Here is a 15,247-nt window from a genome sequence, read left to right on the forward strand (position 1 = left end):
CTTTTTCTTGGACACCTGTAACCTGTTTCAGTTAAGATTCTCAGAAGGGCTCGCATTCCATCCCAGCACTGACCTCTCATGGTGTTAGTCAGTAGGAGATCATCTACATGTTGGAGTAGAACACACCCCAAGTCCTATTCTAGGAATATGGACAGATTAGATGCTAGTGCTCTGCTAAAAAGAGTCGGGGAGTTCTTGAACCCTTGTTGCAGTCTGGTCCAGGTGAACTGCTCCTTGGCCCCCATAGTTGGGTTTTCCCCACTCAGCCTCACCGGGGCCATCTCAACCTCACCAAGGCCGATTCAACCTCACCGGGGCCGTCTCAAGCTCACTGAGTCCAATTCAACCTCACTGGGGCCGTCTCAAGATCACCGGGGCTGTCTCAGCCTCACCGGGATCATCTCAGCCTCACAGAGGCCGTCTCAACCTAACAGGGGCCGTCTCAACCTCACCAGGGCCGTTTCAGCCTCACTGGGGCTGTTTCAACCTCACCGAGGCCGATTCAACCTCATCGGGGCCGTTTCAGCCACACCAGGGCCGTTTTGACCTCACCAGTGACGTCTTGACCTCACCAGGGCCATCTGGACCTCACCAGTACCGTCTCAATCTCACTGGGGCGGTGTCAACCTCACCATGGCCGTCTCAACCTCACCTGGGCCATCTCAACCTCCCCGTGGCCATCCCGGCCTCACTAGGGCCGTCTCAACCTCACCAGGGCCGATTCAACCTCACTGGGGCCGTTTCAGCCTCACTGGGGCCGCCTCGACCTCACCGGGGCCCTCTTGACCTCACCGGGGCAGTCTTGACCTCACCAGTGCTGTCTAGACCTCACAGGGGCCATTTCAACCTCACCGGGGCCGTCACAACCTCACCAGAAGATGTTTTAAATTGCCCGGGACTTACAGCCAGATGTGCCCCAGAGGGCTCCCACTCCCAGATGGAGTCGCAATGAACATCCACAAATAGCCTGTTGTTTACAGATCTCATCATATTCAGCCCTCCATAGCAAATATTGACTGGTTTCCAGAGTTGGTTTGGCTAACATCTTCCAGTCACAAGGCATCAAATGGTAACATTCAGACACATTAAAGAGTCCTTTTGTAAACCGACTGTTAGCCCCATTTTTACTAGCTGATGAGCCTTCCCACAACGGAGGAGGAGAATTGGGGCCTTGGGTATTACAGGCTTTAAAGGCTCTACTTCAGGAGGAAGGGGTGGTGGTAAATCATCTTGGCATTTTGTAGGCTTTTGATCCTCAATATGAAGTGGGCATGGCGCAGCTCAAACAAGAGCCCACATAGTTAAAGATGACAAAGGCACTCATTTTCCCTGGGCCTGATTTCTCTTTAAATTTCTGCCTACTGATCTTTAATTTATAGACAACTTAAATCCTGAAAGATTGACTCTGATTATTTTTGTTTTTAATAATACTTAATATTCCAAAGATAGTACAAAGCTGCGTGGTATAGAATAATTCAATTCATCACCAACTGTTAGGAATAACTATAAAATCTAATAGTGGTTGTTTATCAGGCATTGTTTCTGATGTGTTGTCCATACAAAAACCATCTAAGAATGTCCTCTCATACCTGCTGAGAAGTCAAGGCTTGGGATAGTTTCCACCATCACTTCCCATGACCCACTCTCCTACGAAATAAACATTGGAAACCATCTAACTCTTCACAGGAGAACTATTTCATTTTACCTGTTTATTTAAACTTAACAGCTTCTGGATTGGGTATTTCAGTTTAAGTGTATTCTAAAAAAAAATTGTTAAGTTATCTATTTATCCCAAAATTTTAAATATTCAGTTCAAGAAATAAACTCTGCAATTCCTCCTGCTTTTAACACAGCAATAGAAGACTAATGTTTACTCCCTACTTCTGCTCCCAATCATGTTTAGAAAAAAAAAAAGAAATGGTACAAAGTGTGGTAAAAAAAAAAATAATAAAAATTGGTTATTTTCTGAGAAAGAGATTTGAGACACATTATTTGTTGACAAATTGTAAATTATTGAACATATTAACACATTTCAGCACATTGCCTAACTTGCTCTTAAACACCACATTAATCATTAATTATTGAGAATCTGTGTGTTACCAGACCTTATAGCCGTGGTTCTCAACCTTGGCTGCACATTAGAATCACCTGGGAATCTTTTTAAACTACTGAAGATGAGGCCCAGAAATCAGGATTTTAAAAAGATTCCCAGGTGATTCTAATGTGCAGCCAAGATTGAGAACCACTGCCTTATAGTAATGAGTCAGGTGGAAATTCTTGCTTTATCTATCACACTGATAAGAAAATGCAGGCTCAGAGAGTTAAGTTCCTTTTTCAAGGTCTCATTGACAGGAAGTGATTTAAAGCCTGGTAGCCACTCTAGAATCTGTGCTCAGACATCCCAGGACTGCTCTGGGTTCCTCCCACAGGACTCACCCCTGCCCCCTCAGTGTCCTCCCTTCCCCTCAGTGTCCTCCCTTTCAGCTGTTACTGCTGCTCCTGTCCTGCCTGAGTCCTACTCACGGGATGTGTCCTCCACATGCTCACAACTGGATCAAGAGATGTCACTGTTCAGTCCAAAGGCAAATCTTCACCTTCGTTTAGAACTTAAACTCCATGCCCTCTTAAATACTCAAGTTTCAACCAATACTTACAGAGGATTCAGAATGCAACCCATGATTTTAAGAGCATTATAAATTTTATCACATATTTAAAATTTCTAAGGATCTTAATCACCAAGAGATTGTTATTTTTAGAGTAGCCATTTTATGGAAGAAGAAACAGACAGAGATATTTCTCTTTCCAATGCACACAGCTAGGAAAGCATGGAACACATGAATGTTGTTTAGGATTATCTTTGAGGAAGTAAAGGGACAGTCAAATCACTTTGACTGCTTTCTGTCCCTTAATTGCATGAAACACCCACTGTGATGAATACACTAAAGTAGGACCTCTCCCAGCTGTGGGACTCTGGCAGCTCTAGGCACACCCCAAATTGACCTGGCTATAGCCTGTCTTTCCTGTCAGCCCAGAAACAAAAATTTCTTTTTATTCTAGTTTAAATAAGTGAATTCCTGCATTCATAACTGTATCTGGGTTCTATAAATATCTGTCCATGGTGTTTTAAGAGTGAGCCTCATTCTTTGTCTTCTTCCTCTCAAAGTCTTCCCTCCTACAACTGCTACAGTTCCCAGGACTCACTACATTTGTCATCCTCAAGGTCACAGAGAACATTTATTAGTCTTTTTCTTAGAGGCCTATTCTGACCACCCTCTATTTAAATTCAGCCCCCACTCTGTCCATCCCAGTTCCTGCTTATTTTCTCCTGAGCACTTTCCATCATCTTATGTACATATATGTATTTGCTTATTTGCTTTCTGTATTGTCTGCCTCCTCCCACTAGAATAGAGCTCCATGAGGCAGGAATTGGTATCCATTTTGTTCACTACTTTATACTGAGCACATAGAATAGTGCCCAGCACATGGTAGGTGCTCAGAGAATGTATGCAGTTAACGACAAACCAAAACATTCTGGAAGTCCACGGAACTTCTCTGGTCACTACTATCTCCTGCATGTCCCATTCTGCCTCTAATTACCCCCAATATGTTAATGTTCTCAAGGCTCCATCATCAGTGTTTTGTTTTGCTCATTCTATTCCTTTTATGCATCACATGGGCAAGGTTGTATTAGGGTTTATTTAAAGACCAATATGATAATGTACATAAGGAATCTGTGCCAGGGTTTGACACATTTGGCTAAATACTTAAGTTTTAGAAGCATACAAAATGCAGGAAACTGATTTATATGTTCTACGGGCAAGAAAGTTCACATGCATGTGACTTGTATAACCATTAGATATGACTTCTGGATCTTGTGTTGTACAAAATTGTTTCTTTGGGTTACAGCTCAACATGGCCTCTGGATACACCATGATGGACCCCATCTGTATGGTGGAAAATCAGAATAATCAGCTGACAGTAAATCCAACAGCACTGGAGATTCTAGACAAGATCTCTCAGCCTGTGGTGGTGGTGGCCATCGCAGGTCTGTATTGGACAGGAAAATCCTTCCTGATGAACTGCCTGGCAGGACAGAACCATGGTGAGTGTTGTTCTGGGGCAGTGGGCATTTGCTTGGAGATACTGATAACACAGACTCATTACACCTCCTTCATGGTCAGCTTAAAAAAAGAGACTAACTACTACCACTGAAGAAAAGTTCTATCTGTCATGATGAAATAACTATCTTAAACCCCATTGTTCCAAAAACCCTCACTCTTTGAGCCAGTAAGCAGGGGGTTCCCAACTTTATCCAATGATCCACACATTTTTCTTGATCCCATCCACTCTTCCTGCTGAGGAGCTCAGCTCCAGCAATTATTCCCTTCCTTTCTCTCCCATCACTTTATGCCCTAAACTTTAGGGGCTTTTCAAAATAGTATACAGATATTATTCAACATGTCCCTATTTTTAAAAAATGATGGAAGGAACAAATGAACAACAGTATATTCTATATATCTTATCTCTCAATGCGTCTACCATCCAATTTTTGCTTCATTTTTGAGTAAAATTTAGCTAAATTATACCCTCTTTTCTTTATCGAGTCTTTTCTAATATGTGAACTATAATACAGAAGAGTGCACAAAACATACATATATACAAAGTTAATAAATATGAAGTGATCACCTGTGTAATCACTGTCCATATTAAGAAATAAAACATTACCAGCACCCAAAATCCCTAGATGTACCCTCTGACACCTCACTAGAGCTCACCAATGTCTTTATTTTCATGCTGCATGCTTTCCCTTTTCCTTTTAAAAGTGGTTTTACAAGCTGTGTATGCATTTGTAAGAATAGCTTGAATATTATATAAAAGGAAGTCCATTCCGGTATGCTTGGGAATCTTGCTTCTTTTGCTCAACAAGCAATTTGTTTTACCTAATTTGTCATATGTATCTATAATTTATTTTCGCTATTTTATAGTATGCTATTGAGAGAAGATACCATCATTTATTTATCCATTTGTTGTTGATGACATTGTTTTTGTTTCTCAGTTTTTACTTTTATGAGTGATGCTGACATGAAACTTCTTATCTGTATATCCTGGTGCACATGTACACAAGCTACCTTGTGTGACAGACCCAGAAATAAAATTGCTGGGTCATGAAGTATATATGTGGTCAGCCTTTCTAGATATTTTTAACAGCTTTCAAACTTTATATGCATTATACTGTATATTTTTATTAGCAGTAATTGAGAATTTTCCGCATCCTCATAAAACTTTGGTAAATGACTTTTAAAATTTGATGATCTGGTGACTGTATAGCTGCATATTATTTGCCTCATTAAAAATAAGTTTGAGCATCTCTCACATATTCATTTTCTTTTTGTATTTTCTATTTCTTGATGTCATTTTTCTTTTCTATTAATTTCTCATTTTTTATTTTTACTGATTTTAGAGCAATCTGCCTATGTCCTGTAGCTCATTTCTCTCTATGAAAATCACATACAATTTTTATTCTCCAATGTCTTCCTTTGTGTCTCACTAGCTCAGCACCATCTTATATAATAAAGAGATAATATGCAAATTAACCCTCACACCATCACAAGATGGCTGCACCCACAGTGGAGGCGGGATTCCCATAACCCAAGATGGTTATGTCCACAGCAGATACAGGGTTCCTTTAACGAGTGATCAGCAGGGACCTGAGGCTTCATGGTGCCGAGCTGGGGTGGGGGACCTCAGGCTGTGCCCCCCACCCAGTAGGGCTTGAGTGGGAACCTGAAGCCATGCCCCCTGGCACTTGGCCAGGGAACCTTAGGCCACGCTCCCCGCCTAGCCTGGCTTTTTGAAGGACCTCTAGGTACGCCCTCCACCCTGGTGCTGGGCTGGGGGACCACAGGCTGCCCCCTTTGCCTCAGGCCAGGGACCTGATGCTGCACCACCTGCCTGGCAGTGCTTGATGGGGGACCTCAGACCACACCCCCCACCCGGAGGGGCATGACAGGGTCCTGAGGCTGCGCCCCCCCAACCGGTGCTATGCCAGGGGACCTGAGGCTGCCCATACCCCCACCTGGCACGGCTTGACGGGGTTGGGGCCGACTGAGTCTGTATCTCACCCAATGGGGGTGGATCTGACCAGGTCTGGGTCTCATGTGATTTAATGGCTCACAAAGGTGGGCAGGAACTTGACTCTGGGTAATGCAGCACACCCCAGACTCTGACAGGAGGAAGATTTTCATATACATTTTACTAATTTTCTTTCATTTCTGACACTTCTATTATAGAGAAAGGGCAAATAGCAATGTTAAAATATTTCCTCTCACTAATTCCCTTTTAATGTGCACAAATTTCATGCACTGGGCCACTAGTTATGGCATAAACCTCATTACATTGAACTCCAAATATTTCTAGAAATATCTCTCTTTGTTGTAGAGACATTGTCACTATGTCTCTTTCTTTCTGTCTCACTCCTTCTCTCCCTTTTCTTACTTTTTCCTTTTTGCTTCATAATTTTTCAATTTGCTTCCAGCAAAACATTTTCTCTTGATCTTTGTTGTAGATAAATTCTGGGTCACCCATCAGGGTGAACACTTTTCCTTGCCTGCCTTAAATTAATTGATAGTCTTTTTGTATGGATTAAAAGTTTTGAGAACCCTGAGAGAGAGATGTCTGTTGAGAATTTCAACACCATCCTTTTAATTCTACTCAAGATAACACCAGGCAATAATGAGTTGATGTTTCATTGCCTGCGGAAGTCCCAACCCTCAAAATATTTTAACACACATAGTTATAGTCAATAATATTGTAATAACTATGTATATTGACAAATGGGTCCTTGTAATGTCAGTGGGAACACTTTGTAAAGTATACGATTGTCTAACCACTATGCTGCAAAACTAAACCTCATAAAAAATAATGTTGAAAGTAAACTGTAAATGGAAAAACAACAAAATCTGAATTTTTACTCTCCCACCCAAATCATACAACAGAAAAATAATAAAAAAGGTTTCGTGTCCAATCAAGATACAGGAGCAAGACCAGATCTCTAAGCTCTCCCCTTGTTGATAACTTTCTTTGAGGAATTTTTAACTCATAACTAAGAATGATGATCTCCAATTACACCCACCTTTTCTCACTGGGAGAACTGGGAGTTCAGATTACTCTGTATTAATAAGCATGCAATCAAATTCTATCACAATGTAGAAGAATGCAGGCCATCTCAGGTTTTGTACCCTCTCTGTGGAAAACTCACTGGGTGTAGAAATAGAATGGCCTGAACCAAGCTGAACCAACCTCCCCTACACCTTCCATCATGTCCATTTCTAGTGCCCATTGAAGGAAACATTGGCCTATGGCAGATGTTAACAATGTTGAACTGTTGGACAAGATATATCACATACAGGTTCTTGGGCATATCCCTCACATGCTGCCCACCAGTAGGTTTACTAATAAGTCTTTTAAAGAGGGGCAACTACGTTTCACAGGTCTTTTCTGCCTTCACTTCCATCTCCACCTGACACAGTGAAAAAAACCCTCCTCATTTCCTTGTATAAATGAAAAGAAATGAGAAAAATGCGGGAAAAACTCAAGAAAGATGATTATCAACCCATTTCCTGGCAGGACATAAAGGAACCTGTCAAAGGGTAACTAAAGAGTGCTTAATAGAGGGATTCATACAAGTGTATAAGCAGGTCACAGAGAACTAATTAGAGATGAGGAAGCACCCAGGGTGGCAGTAGCAATGGCCAGGTAACTATAGTCACTCCTATATCATGAATAGACAAGCAAAAAGTCAAACCAGAATGTGGCAAAGACCAGCACTTTGGGATGGAGCCACCATAGAGGAACTGAGGCACTGGGACACTGTGGCTCACTAAGGGGTAAGCAAGGGAACATATGCCTGACTTCTAGTCTCATGCTGGTGCCTCCCACTGGTGGAAATCTCCCAGAATCTGAAGGACAAGGGAGCTCTTTAGTGTCAAAAAAATATAAAGGTCAATAGAGGTTATATTAATTCTGTAATGTGACATATATCAAGCCATTGATAGTATGGAGTGAATAGGAAATACAAAGTGTTTTTTGAGAAGGTCTATAACATGGATAAAGGTTGGATAGGCTGTCCTTGCTGAAATGAAAGCAAACTTCACCCACCCTGGCACTCACATTCCCATAGTTTTAACCAATGTAATCTATGAGAAGCCTGGACTATCTGCTGTTACTTTATAATGCTTTCTCCTCTTCCTTTGCAGGTTTCTCTTTGGGCTCCACAGTGAGGTCTGAAACCAAGGGCATCTGGATGTGGTGTGTACCACACCCCTTGAAGCCCAACAATACTCTGGTCCTTCTGGACACTGAGGGTCTGGGCGATGTGGAAAAGGTATCTTTGTTCATGATAATCCACTTACATTTTAATTTGCCACCTTAATTCACCTTCTATGACCTATTTCTGTAAACTACAAGTCTAATTAAGAATAATGAGGTTTAATTATGTTTCTTGAAAATTCAATATTTTCTTTATTAGGCTTATAACTTCTTATTTTTATACTTGGTTGAAAGTTACAATACAACAAATACTTATTGGGCATCTAAATTCTAGGATTTTGTGTTAAGTACTACAGATATGCACAACTGAGGAAAAGGCCCAGAGCCTAGTTGGAAGATAAGAAATAAGCAGTGTTATCAATATAGTGTACCATGGATACAAGGAGTGACATATTTATTCAGGATTCAGGATAAGAAAACATCCTGGAAGAAGTTATAATTATGAGATCTATGCACTCCAATATTTAAGGTGTGTGAGGTTTATGGTCTTGAGTGTAGGTAACATAAAAATGGGGTTTCAGTAGAATAACATATGTAATCTCCAAAAACACTTGTCACATTAATAAAACATTTTATTCCAAGTATCTGAGCTTTAGAGATGAATTCCTCCCTGATTTCTATAAATTCAGAAGCTAGAGACCCAAAACACAAGCATTGTAAATGAGATATTTTTAGGTAATCTGTATTTACTGTATTAGTTGTGGTCAATCTGTGCCCTTATTTGTATTAGCCAGAGTCTAAAGTTAAGGTTGCAGCAGTGGATCTTTGGCTTCATTTACTACAAAAAGAGAAGTGGCAGGAATTAAATTCTGAATTTGAACATTGATTTTTTTATTGAATTTATTGGGGTGACACTGGTTAACAGAATTATACAGGTTTCAGGAGCCAAATTATACAACACATTATCTGTACATTATATTGTGTATTTACCACCCAAAATCAAATCTCTGTCCATCACCATTTATCTCTCCTTTACCCTCCACCAACTTCTCCCACCCCCCACCCCTAGCAGTCACCACACTGTTCTGTACATGAAGTCTTCCTTTTTTTTTTCTCAATACCTCTAGCTTCAGCCCCTAACCCCACATCCAACTCCAAAAATTGTCAGGCTGCTCTCTATCTATGAGCCTGCCTCTATGTTATTTGTTGTTTCATTATATTTCACATGAGAGTGAAATTATATGATACTTTTCTTTCTCTGAATGGCTTATTTCACTTAGCATAATTCATGTTTAAAGTACTCAATAATCACATCAGCATAAGCCCAAGATGGTCTACTGATTGCTAACAGATTGTGGTTTACATAAATCTTCTTGTTTTTAGCTAATTACATTTGTAAAGGAGCCAAAACATAACTGTCAACTGATAGCAACAAAAATACTTGCTGTCCTTACAACTCTAGTGTTTTTAGCAATATCCAATTCAATTTCATAGTCACTCATGATTTACCCTGAATGTTATGTTCAGCCTCATCATCTATTCCTACAACATACATAACCACCACTTCAATCAAATGAAATAACAGGTAGTACCTTTGAATGAACACACTTTCTAACAATTCTGATTGGCTTCTACATGGTCTCTTTCTCTCCACAATTCCACATTCTGTCCATTCTTTAAAGAAAAGTCCTGGTACCTTCACCTAATGGGATTGAATCTCATTCAGACATAATTCCTTCTTGTCTTGTAATCATAGAGTAATTTTTCTGTGTTTAGCATTCCTCCTTTGCCTTTTATGTTATAACACTAGTGGCCTGGTGCACAAAATTCATCCACATTAAAAGGGAATTAATTAGAGGAAATATTTTAATATTGTTATTTGCCCTTTCTCTATAATAGAAGTGCCAGATATCAAAGAAAATTAGTTAAATGTATATAAAAATCTTCCTCCTGTCAGAGTCTGGGGCATGCTGCAGGACCCAGAATCCAGTCCCCGCATACCCGAGGCACCTCAAAATCACGCGAGACCCAGACCCAGTCAGCCCCACACCCATTGGGTGAGATCAAGACATGGCCGGCCCCACCCTTGTCAAGAACTGCCAGGTGGGGGGCAGAGCCTCAGGTCCCCCAGTGCACCTTCAGGACCCCTGGCCTGGTGACAGGGCAGCGTGTGCTGCCTGAGGTCCCCCAGCCAGGGCCAGGGGGAAAGCCTTGAGGTCCTAGTGCTGGGGCTGGGGACGCAGCCTGAAGTGCCCTGTCAAGCCCCACCAGGCGGGGGACACAGCCTCAGGTCCCTGCTGATTGCTTGTTAAGGTTCGTTATCGGAACTTGGCCTCCACTGTGGGCACATCCATCTTGACGGTTATGGCATGATGGTCAATTTGCATATTCCCTCTTTATTAGATAAGATTGAGTTGCACTCCTGGCAGAGTCGGTCGCCTTGTATGCATTTACATGTTTCCATGTACATTTGCACCTCCAACAAGTCATCGCTGGAGATCAGAGATTGCCTTATGAAACTTTTCATCCACAAAACTAACTGCATATTTTAAATGCACAATGAGAAGTTGGTGAATTTAATTGAGTAGCATTTGTGTCATTAGTAAGTTCATGGTCAAGAGAAAGTTGCAAAGAAATCATTACCACTTGTCATTGCATACTTCTATGTTCTGAGAACTGTTTTAAACATTTGGCACATGTACAGTGTCATTCACTTCTTTTAATTGCTCAAGAACTCAGACCTTGAGAGGAGTCCATGTGAATATCCAAAAATGAGGTTTGAATTTACCACTGTCTTCACAGTGTATGTTATTTACCCTACTGTTCAGTTATAGTAAAACTGACCTAGTGCATGAACAACTGAACCAGTGAGTAAATTATAGACACTTCAGTCCCCTTTTGTGCACTTTCTAGGGTGACTCAAAAAATGACTCATGGATCTTTGCCCTGGCCGTGCTTCTTAGCAGCATGTTTGTCTACAACAGCATGAGCACCATCAACCACCAGGCCCTGGAGCAGCTGCAGTATCCTTCCAGGAACCCAACCTCCATGTGTCATGGAGTCTATGGGAATGAAATTGAGACTATTTTGTTATTATTTTTGTTATTTGTTCGTCATGTTATAACCATGTTTGAGGAGAAAAAGGGACAGAGGGTGAATAGGAATGTTCATAACAATTATTTCCATGTGAGATCTGGAAATTTTGGTGGAGAGCACTTCTCATTCCTTAGCTAAGATCCCAGCTATGTGACTGAACTAACCAAGCTAATCAGGACAAAGTCCTCTCCCAGCTCTGGTGAAGTAGATGACTCAGCCGAGTTTAGGAGTTTCTTTCCAGACTTTGTTTGGGTTGTACGGGATTTCATGCTGGAGCTGAAGTTAGATGGACGTAATATCACTGAAGATGAGTACCTGGAGAATGCCTTGAAGTTGGTTTCAGGTATCAGAGAATGGTCTGGGTGGTAGAGGTCTAACATTTGATTCTTACTTTAGAACTCACATTATATTTCTGACCAGTGGACTATAATATAAATTGTATATGGCAATCTCTGACCTCCAGATTTGATTTACAGGGGTTTAAAATCACATGGATTGTCTGTCCTCCACATGGTATTTTTCCTAACAATATCATAAATTTTCATATATCTACCAAGAAACATTTGTCTTTATTTTAGAACCCATATTATATTTCTGACATTAGGACTATAATATCAAATGTATTTTTGATAATTTTGGGGATTAATCTATCACTCAAAAATATCTAATAAATATTCAAGCATTGGTCACCAGGGGAAAATCATAAGTTCCTTCACATGGAATGAATACCTCCTCTTCTTTCTCAGAAGTACTGCTTTTATTCTTGGTTCTGGACAAAAAAAATAAAAAAAATTCTAAGTTTTAGTGAGATTAGCATTAGATTGATTTGCATGAGTAAATAAATGGAGGTATGCAAACACCAAAGTTGCAGTGATGCAAAGACCCTTTGAAATGAAAATCATCAATGTCCTTGCCTAAAGACTGTCTCACCAATCACTGCTCTTTTTTCTTCTCTACAGGCGAGGATCCCCAAATCCAGAAGTCCAACATGCCTAGAGAGTATATCAAGAAGTTCTTTCCAAAGCAAAAGTGCTTTACCTTTGACCGGCCTACAAATGACAAAAAGTTATTACTCCATATGGAGGAGGTGTCAGAAAACCAACTAGAGTGCAGTTTCCAGGAGCAATCCAAAAATTTCTGTAACTATATCTTCACAGAAGCAAAAACCAAGACCCTCAGAGAGGGAATCATTGTCACTGGAAATTGTGAGTCTCCTTTGTTATAACATGTTTCTCTGCAGTTCAATGTGTGTGATTGTACTCGAGGTTTTTCAGCAGTTTTGTTTCCCTCTCTATGTGATGTGGAAAAGCAGAGATTGATGCCACACATACACATGTATTTTTTTCCACTGAAGTTTCCCTATTTGGAGAATTATTGAAGCCTAATGTACCTCATGAGACTAACACACTAATGACATAAGTGCAAGCTGCTGTTAAAGAGAGAAATGTGCATAATGATAGGACCAATGAGATGAGTGTGTCTTGATGAAGATACACAAGATATCTCATAAATTTACACCAGTTTGGATGACATATATAACAGAATATAAATCTTCGAAGCTCATTAGAGTTTGAGAAGAAATTTTAACTATAGCCTTATGTGCAGGGCTAGATTCATGGATATACCACCTAGGCAGACATACAGTGACTGGGGCTGAGATGGGCTCTTGCTTGATTTAATATTTGAGTCACAATCATGAAATTCATGATGATTTTTTAATTGTGTCTCAAATTTTCATTGAAAAATTTTGCCCACAAATTATCTACATTAACTACCTGTAAAATAAACTCTCTTTAATGTTATTTCAATTGGAAAATGGTTATAGGAAACCCTTGAACATATTGGTTGAAATAATTAGGTTTGTATTATCATGTGTTCAATTTCACAACCATAAAAGTGAGAGTGAATAGGAGACACCATGATGTTATTATAAGGAAGTAGATTTAGAGAAGTAAAGGATGAGGGGACAAAAATGAGGACAAAGAGGAAGATGGGGAGGAAAAAAAGAAAGGGAAAACAAAACTTCATTTCAATAAATTTTTTGTTATTTTTAGAATGCTGACCTCTAAAATTTGTGAAACAGTGAGAAAGAACTTCCTGTCCATTCCCTAAATATCATATGTCATTCAGGGTTGGGGTCTCTTGCAAAGGCCTATGTGGATGCCATCAATAGTGGAGCAGTGCCTTGTTTGGAAAATGCAGTGACAACTCTGGCTGAACGTGAGAACTCAGCAGCCATGCAGAAGGCAGCCGACCACTACAGCGAGCAGATGGCCCAGAGAGTGAGCTTCCCCACAGACACGCTGCAGGAGCTGCTGGACCTGCATGCAGCCTGTGAGAAGGAAGCCATTGCAATCTTCATGGAGCATTCCTTCAAGGATGACAACCAAGTGTTCCAAAAGAAACTTATGGTAATATTTCTTAGCATATATCCTTCCTAATTCCTGTTCTTCTAGATTGATGCCTAGACATCCCCTTTTGACCCATAGTTCATGTCTTACCCATTGTAAAAGAATGAACTTTTGGATTCATGTGAGTGACAAATCTATAGTCTACAATTCATCCTTTTTCTGAAAGATTAGCTCTTTATTTCTATTAGGGACAAACAAATTAACATGTGCTTATTAGCAGTTTACAAAAAAAAGAATTTTATTACTTTACAATTCTTCAGGTGAGTTCCTATCACAAGGTGTATGGTTCTCTGCTCTGTGTAACAAAAGCTGAAAACAAAATTCAGATATTATACACCTGAAACTAATATCCTATATAATAAAACCTTAATAAGCAAATCGACCGAATGGCGGAATGACCGACAGAATGACTGGTCTCTATGATGTGCACTGACCACCAGGGGGCAGACCCTCAATGCAGGAGCTGCCCCCTGGTGGTTAGTGTGCTCCCACAGGAGGAGTGCTGCTCGGCTGGGCTCACGTCTGGTGAGTGCAGCAGTGATGGTGGGAGCCTCTCCCGCCTCCACTGCAGTTTTGTGGTTAGGAGAGAGGAGTCCCAGACTGTGAGAGCCCCTGACTGTGAGAAGGATGTCTCACTGCTGGCTTAGGCCCAATCCAAGAGGGTTCAGGCCAAGCTGAGGGATTCCCCACCAGTGCATAAATTTCGTATAAAAGATTAAGTGACCAAATGTACGTACGTGCAACCTTCTGACCGACCAATGTGCTGGTATAGATGACACACACTTGCAATCTATATATATGAAATGCTAATATTCTAAGTGTCCTTCTGACCAGTCGCTATGATGAACACTGACCACCAGGGGACAGACACTCAACCCAAGAGCTGCCATGATGCGCACTGGCCATTTATAAAGAAACGGCACTGCAGAGCTGGCACTGACAAAGCAACACTTGGCTTCTCCCGAGTGTAATACAGGCCCTGCCACCATCCTGGAGTGAAACCCCACCAAATTGTAGCTAATGCTGCCAGGACCCCATGCTGCAAAATGTGCCCCATGCTCAGCCCAGCCTGGTAATGGTGGCTGTGGGCACTGGGTAATGACGTCATGTAGTAACACCTGGCTTCCTCTCCCTAGCTATAGGACATCTACACTAATAAAAGAGAAACATAGTAATTAGCGTACGACCGCTACCCTTTTCATTGGCTAATCAGTGAGTATATGCAAATTAACTGTCAGCCAAGATGGCGGTAGGCAGCCAGGCACTGAAGCGAGCATGAGGCTTGCTTGCTGCAGACTCCAACGTTCCCCGCCTGACTTGCCGGCCTCTCAGCTGCAACTCTAAGCAACTATATACTATGTTGCAAATAAGAAGCTAAACAAAACACCAGAAACCAGCCGGACTGAAATCCAGCCGGACCGAAACGATTGTATCGATGTTTTCAGCAGCGAGGCCTCAGAGCTAAAGCTGGC

At 41.1% G+C, this 15,247-nt stretch overlaps 1 protein-coding gene across 1 annotated transcript in view; it reads left to right on the plus strand.

The window, feature by feature from the left end:
* Nucleotides 1–3,912: 3,912 nt before the first annotated feature.
* Nucleotides 3,913–15,247, plus strand: part of LOC102430429 (guanylate-binding protein 7-like) — a 19,403-nt gene continuing 8,068 nt past the window's right edge. The window contains exons 1-6 of the mRNA XM_023758244.1: nucleotides 3,913–4,102; nucleotides 8,256–8,383; nucleotides 11,182–11,291; nucleotides 11,511–11,707; nucleotides 12,324–12,569; nucleotides 13,495–13,775. Coding sequence (XP_023614012.1) covers nucleotides 3,913–4,102; nucleotides 8,256–8,383; nucleotides 11,182–11,291; nucleotides 11,511–11,707; nucleotides 12,324–12,569; nucleotides 13,495–13,775 — 1,152 coding nt within the window. The remainder of the gene's footprint in view (nucleotides 4,103–8,255; nucleotides 8,384–11,181; nucleotides 11,292–11,510; nucleotides 11,708–12,323; nucleotides 12,570–13,494; nucleotides 13,776–15,247) is intronic.

The sequence above is a fragment of the Myotis lucifugus genome, unplaced genomic scaffold (assembly GCF_000147115.1).
Source record: "Myotis lucifugus unplaced genomic scaffold, Myoluc2.0 scaffold_126, whole genome shotgun sequence".
NCBI classification, from domain to species: Eukaryota; Metazoa; Chordata; class Mammalia; order Chiroptera; family Vespertilionidae; genus Myotis; species Myotis lucifugus.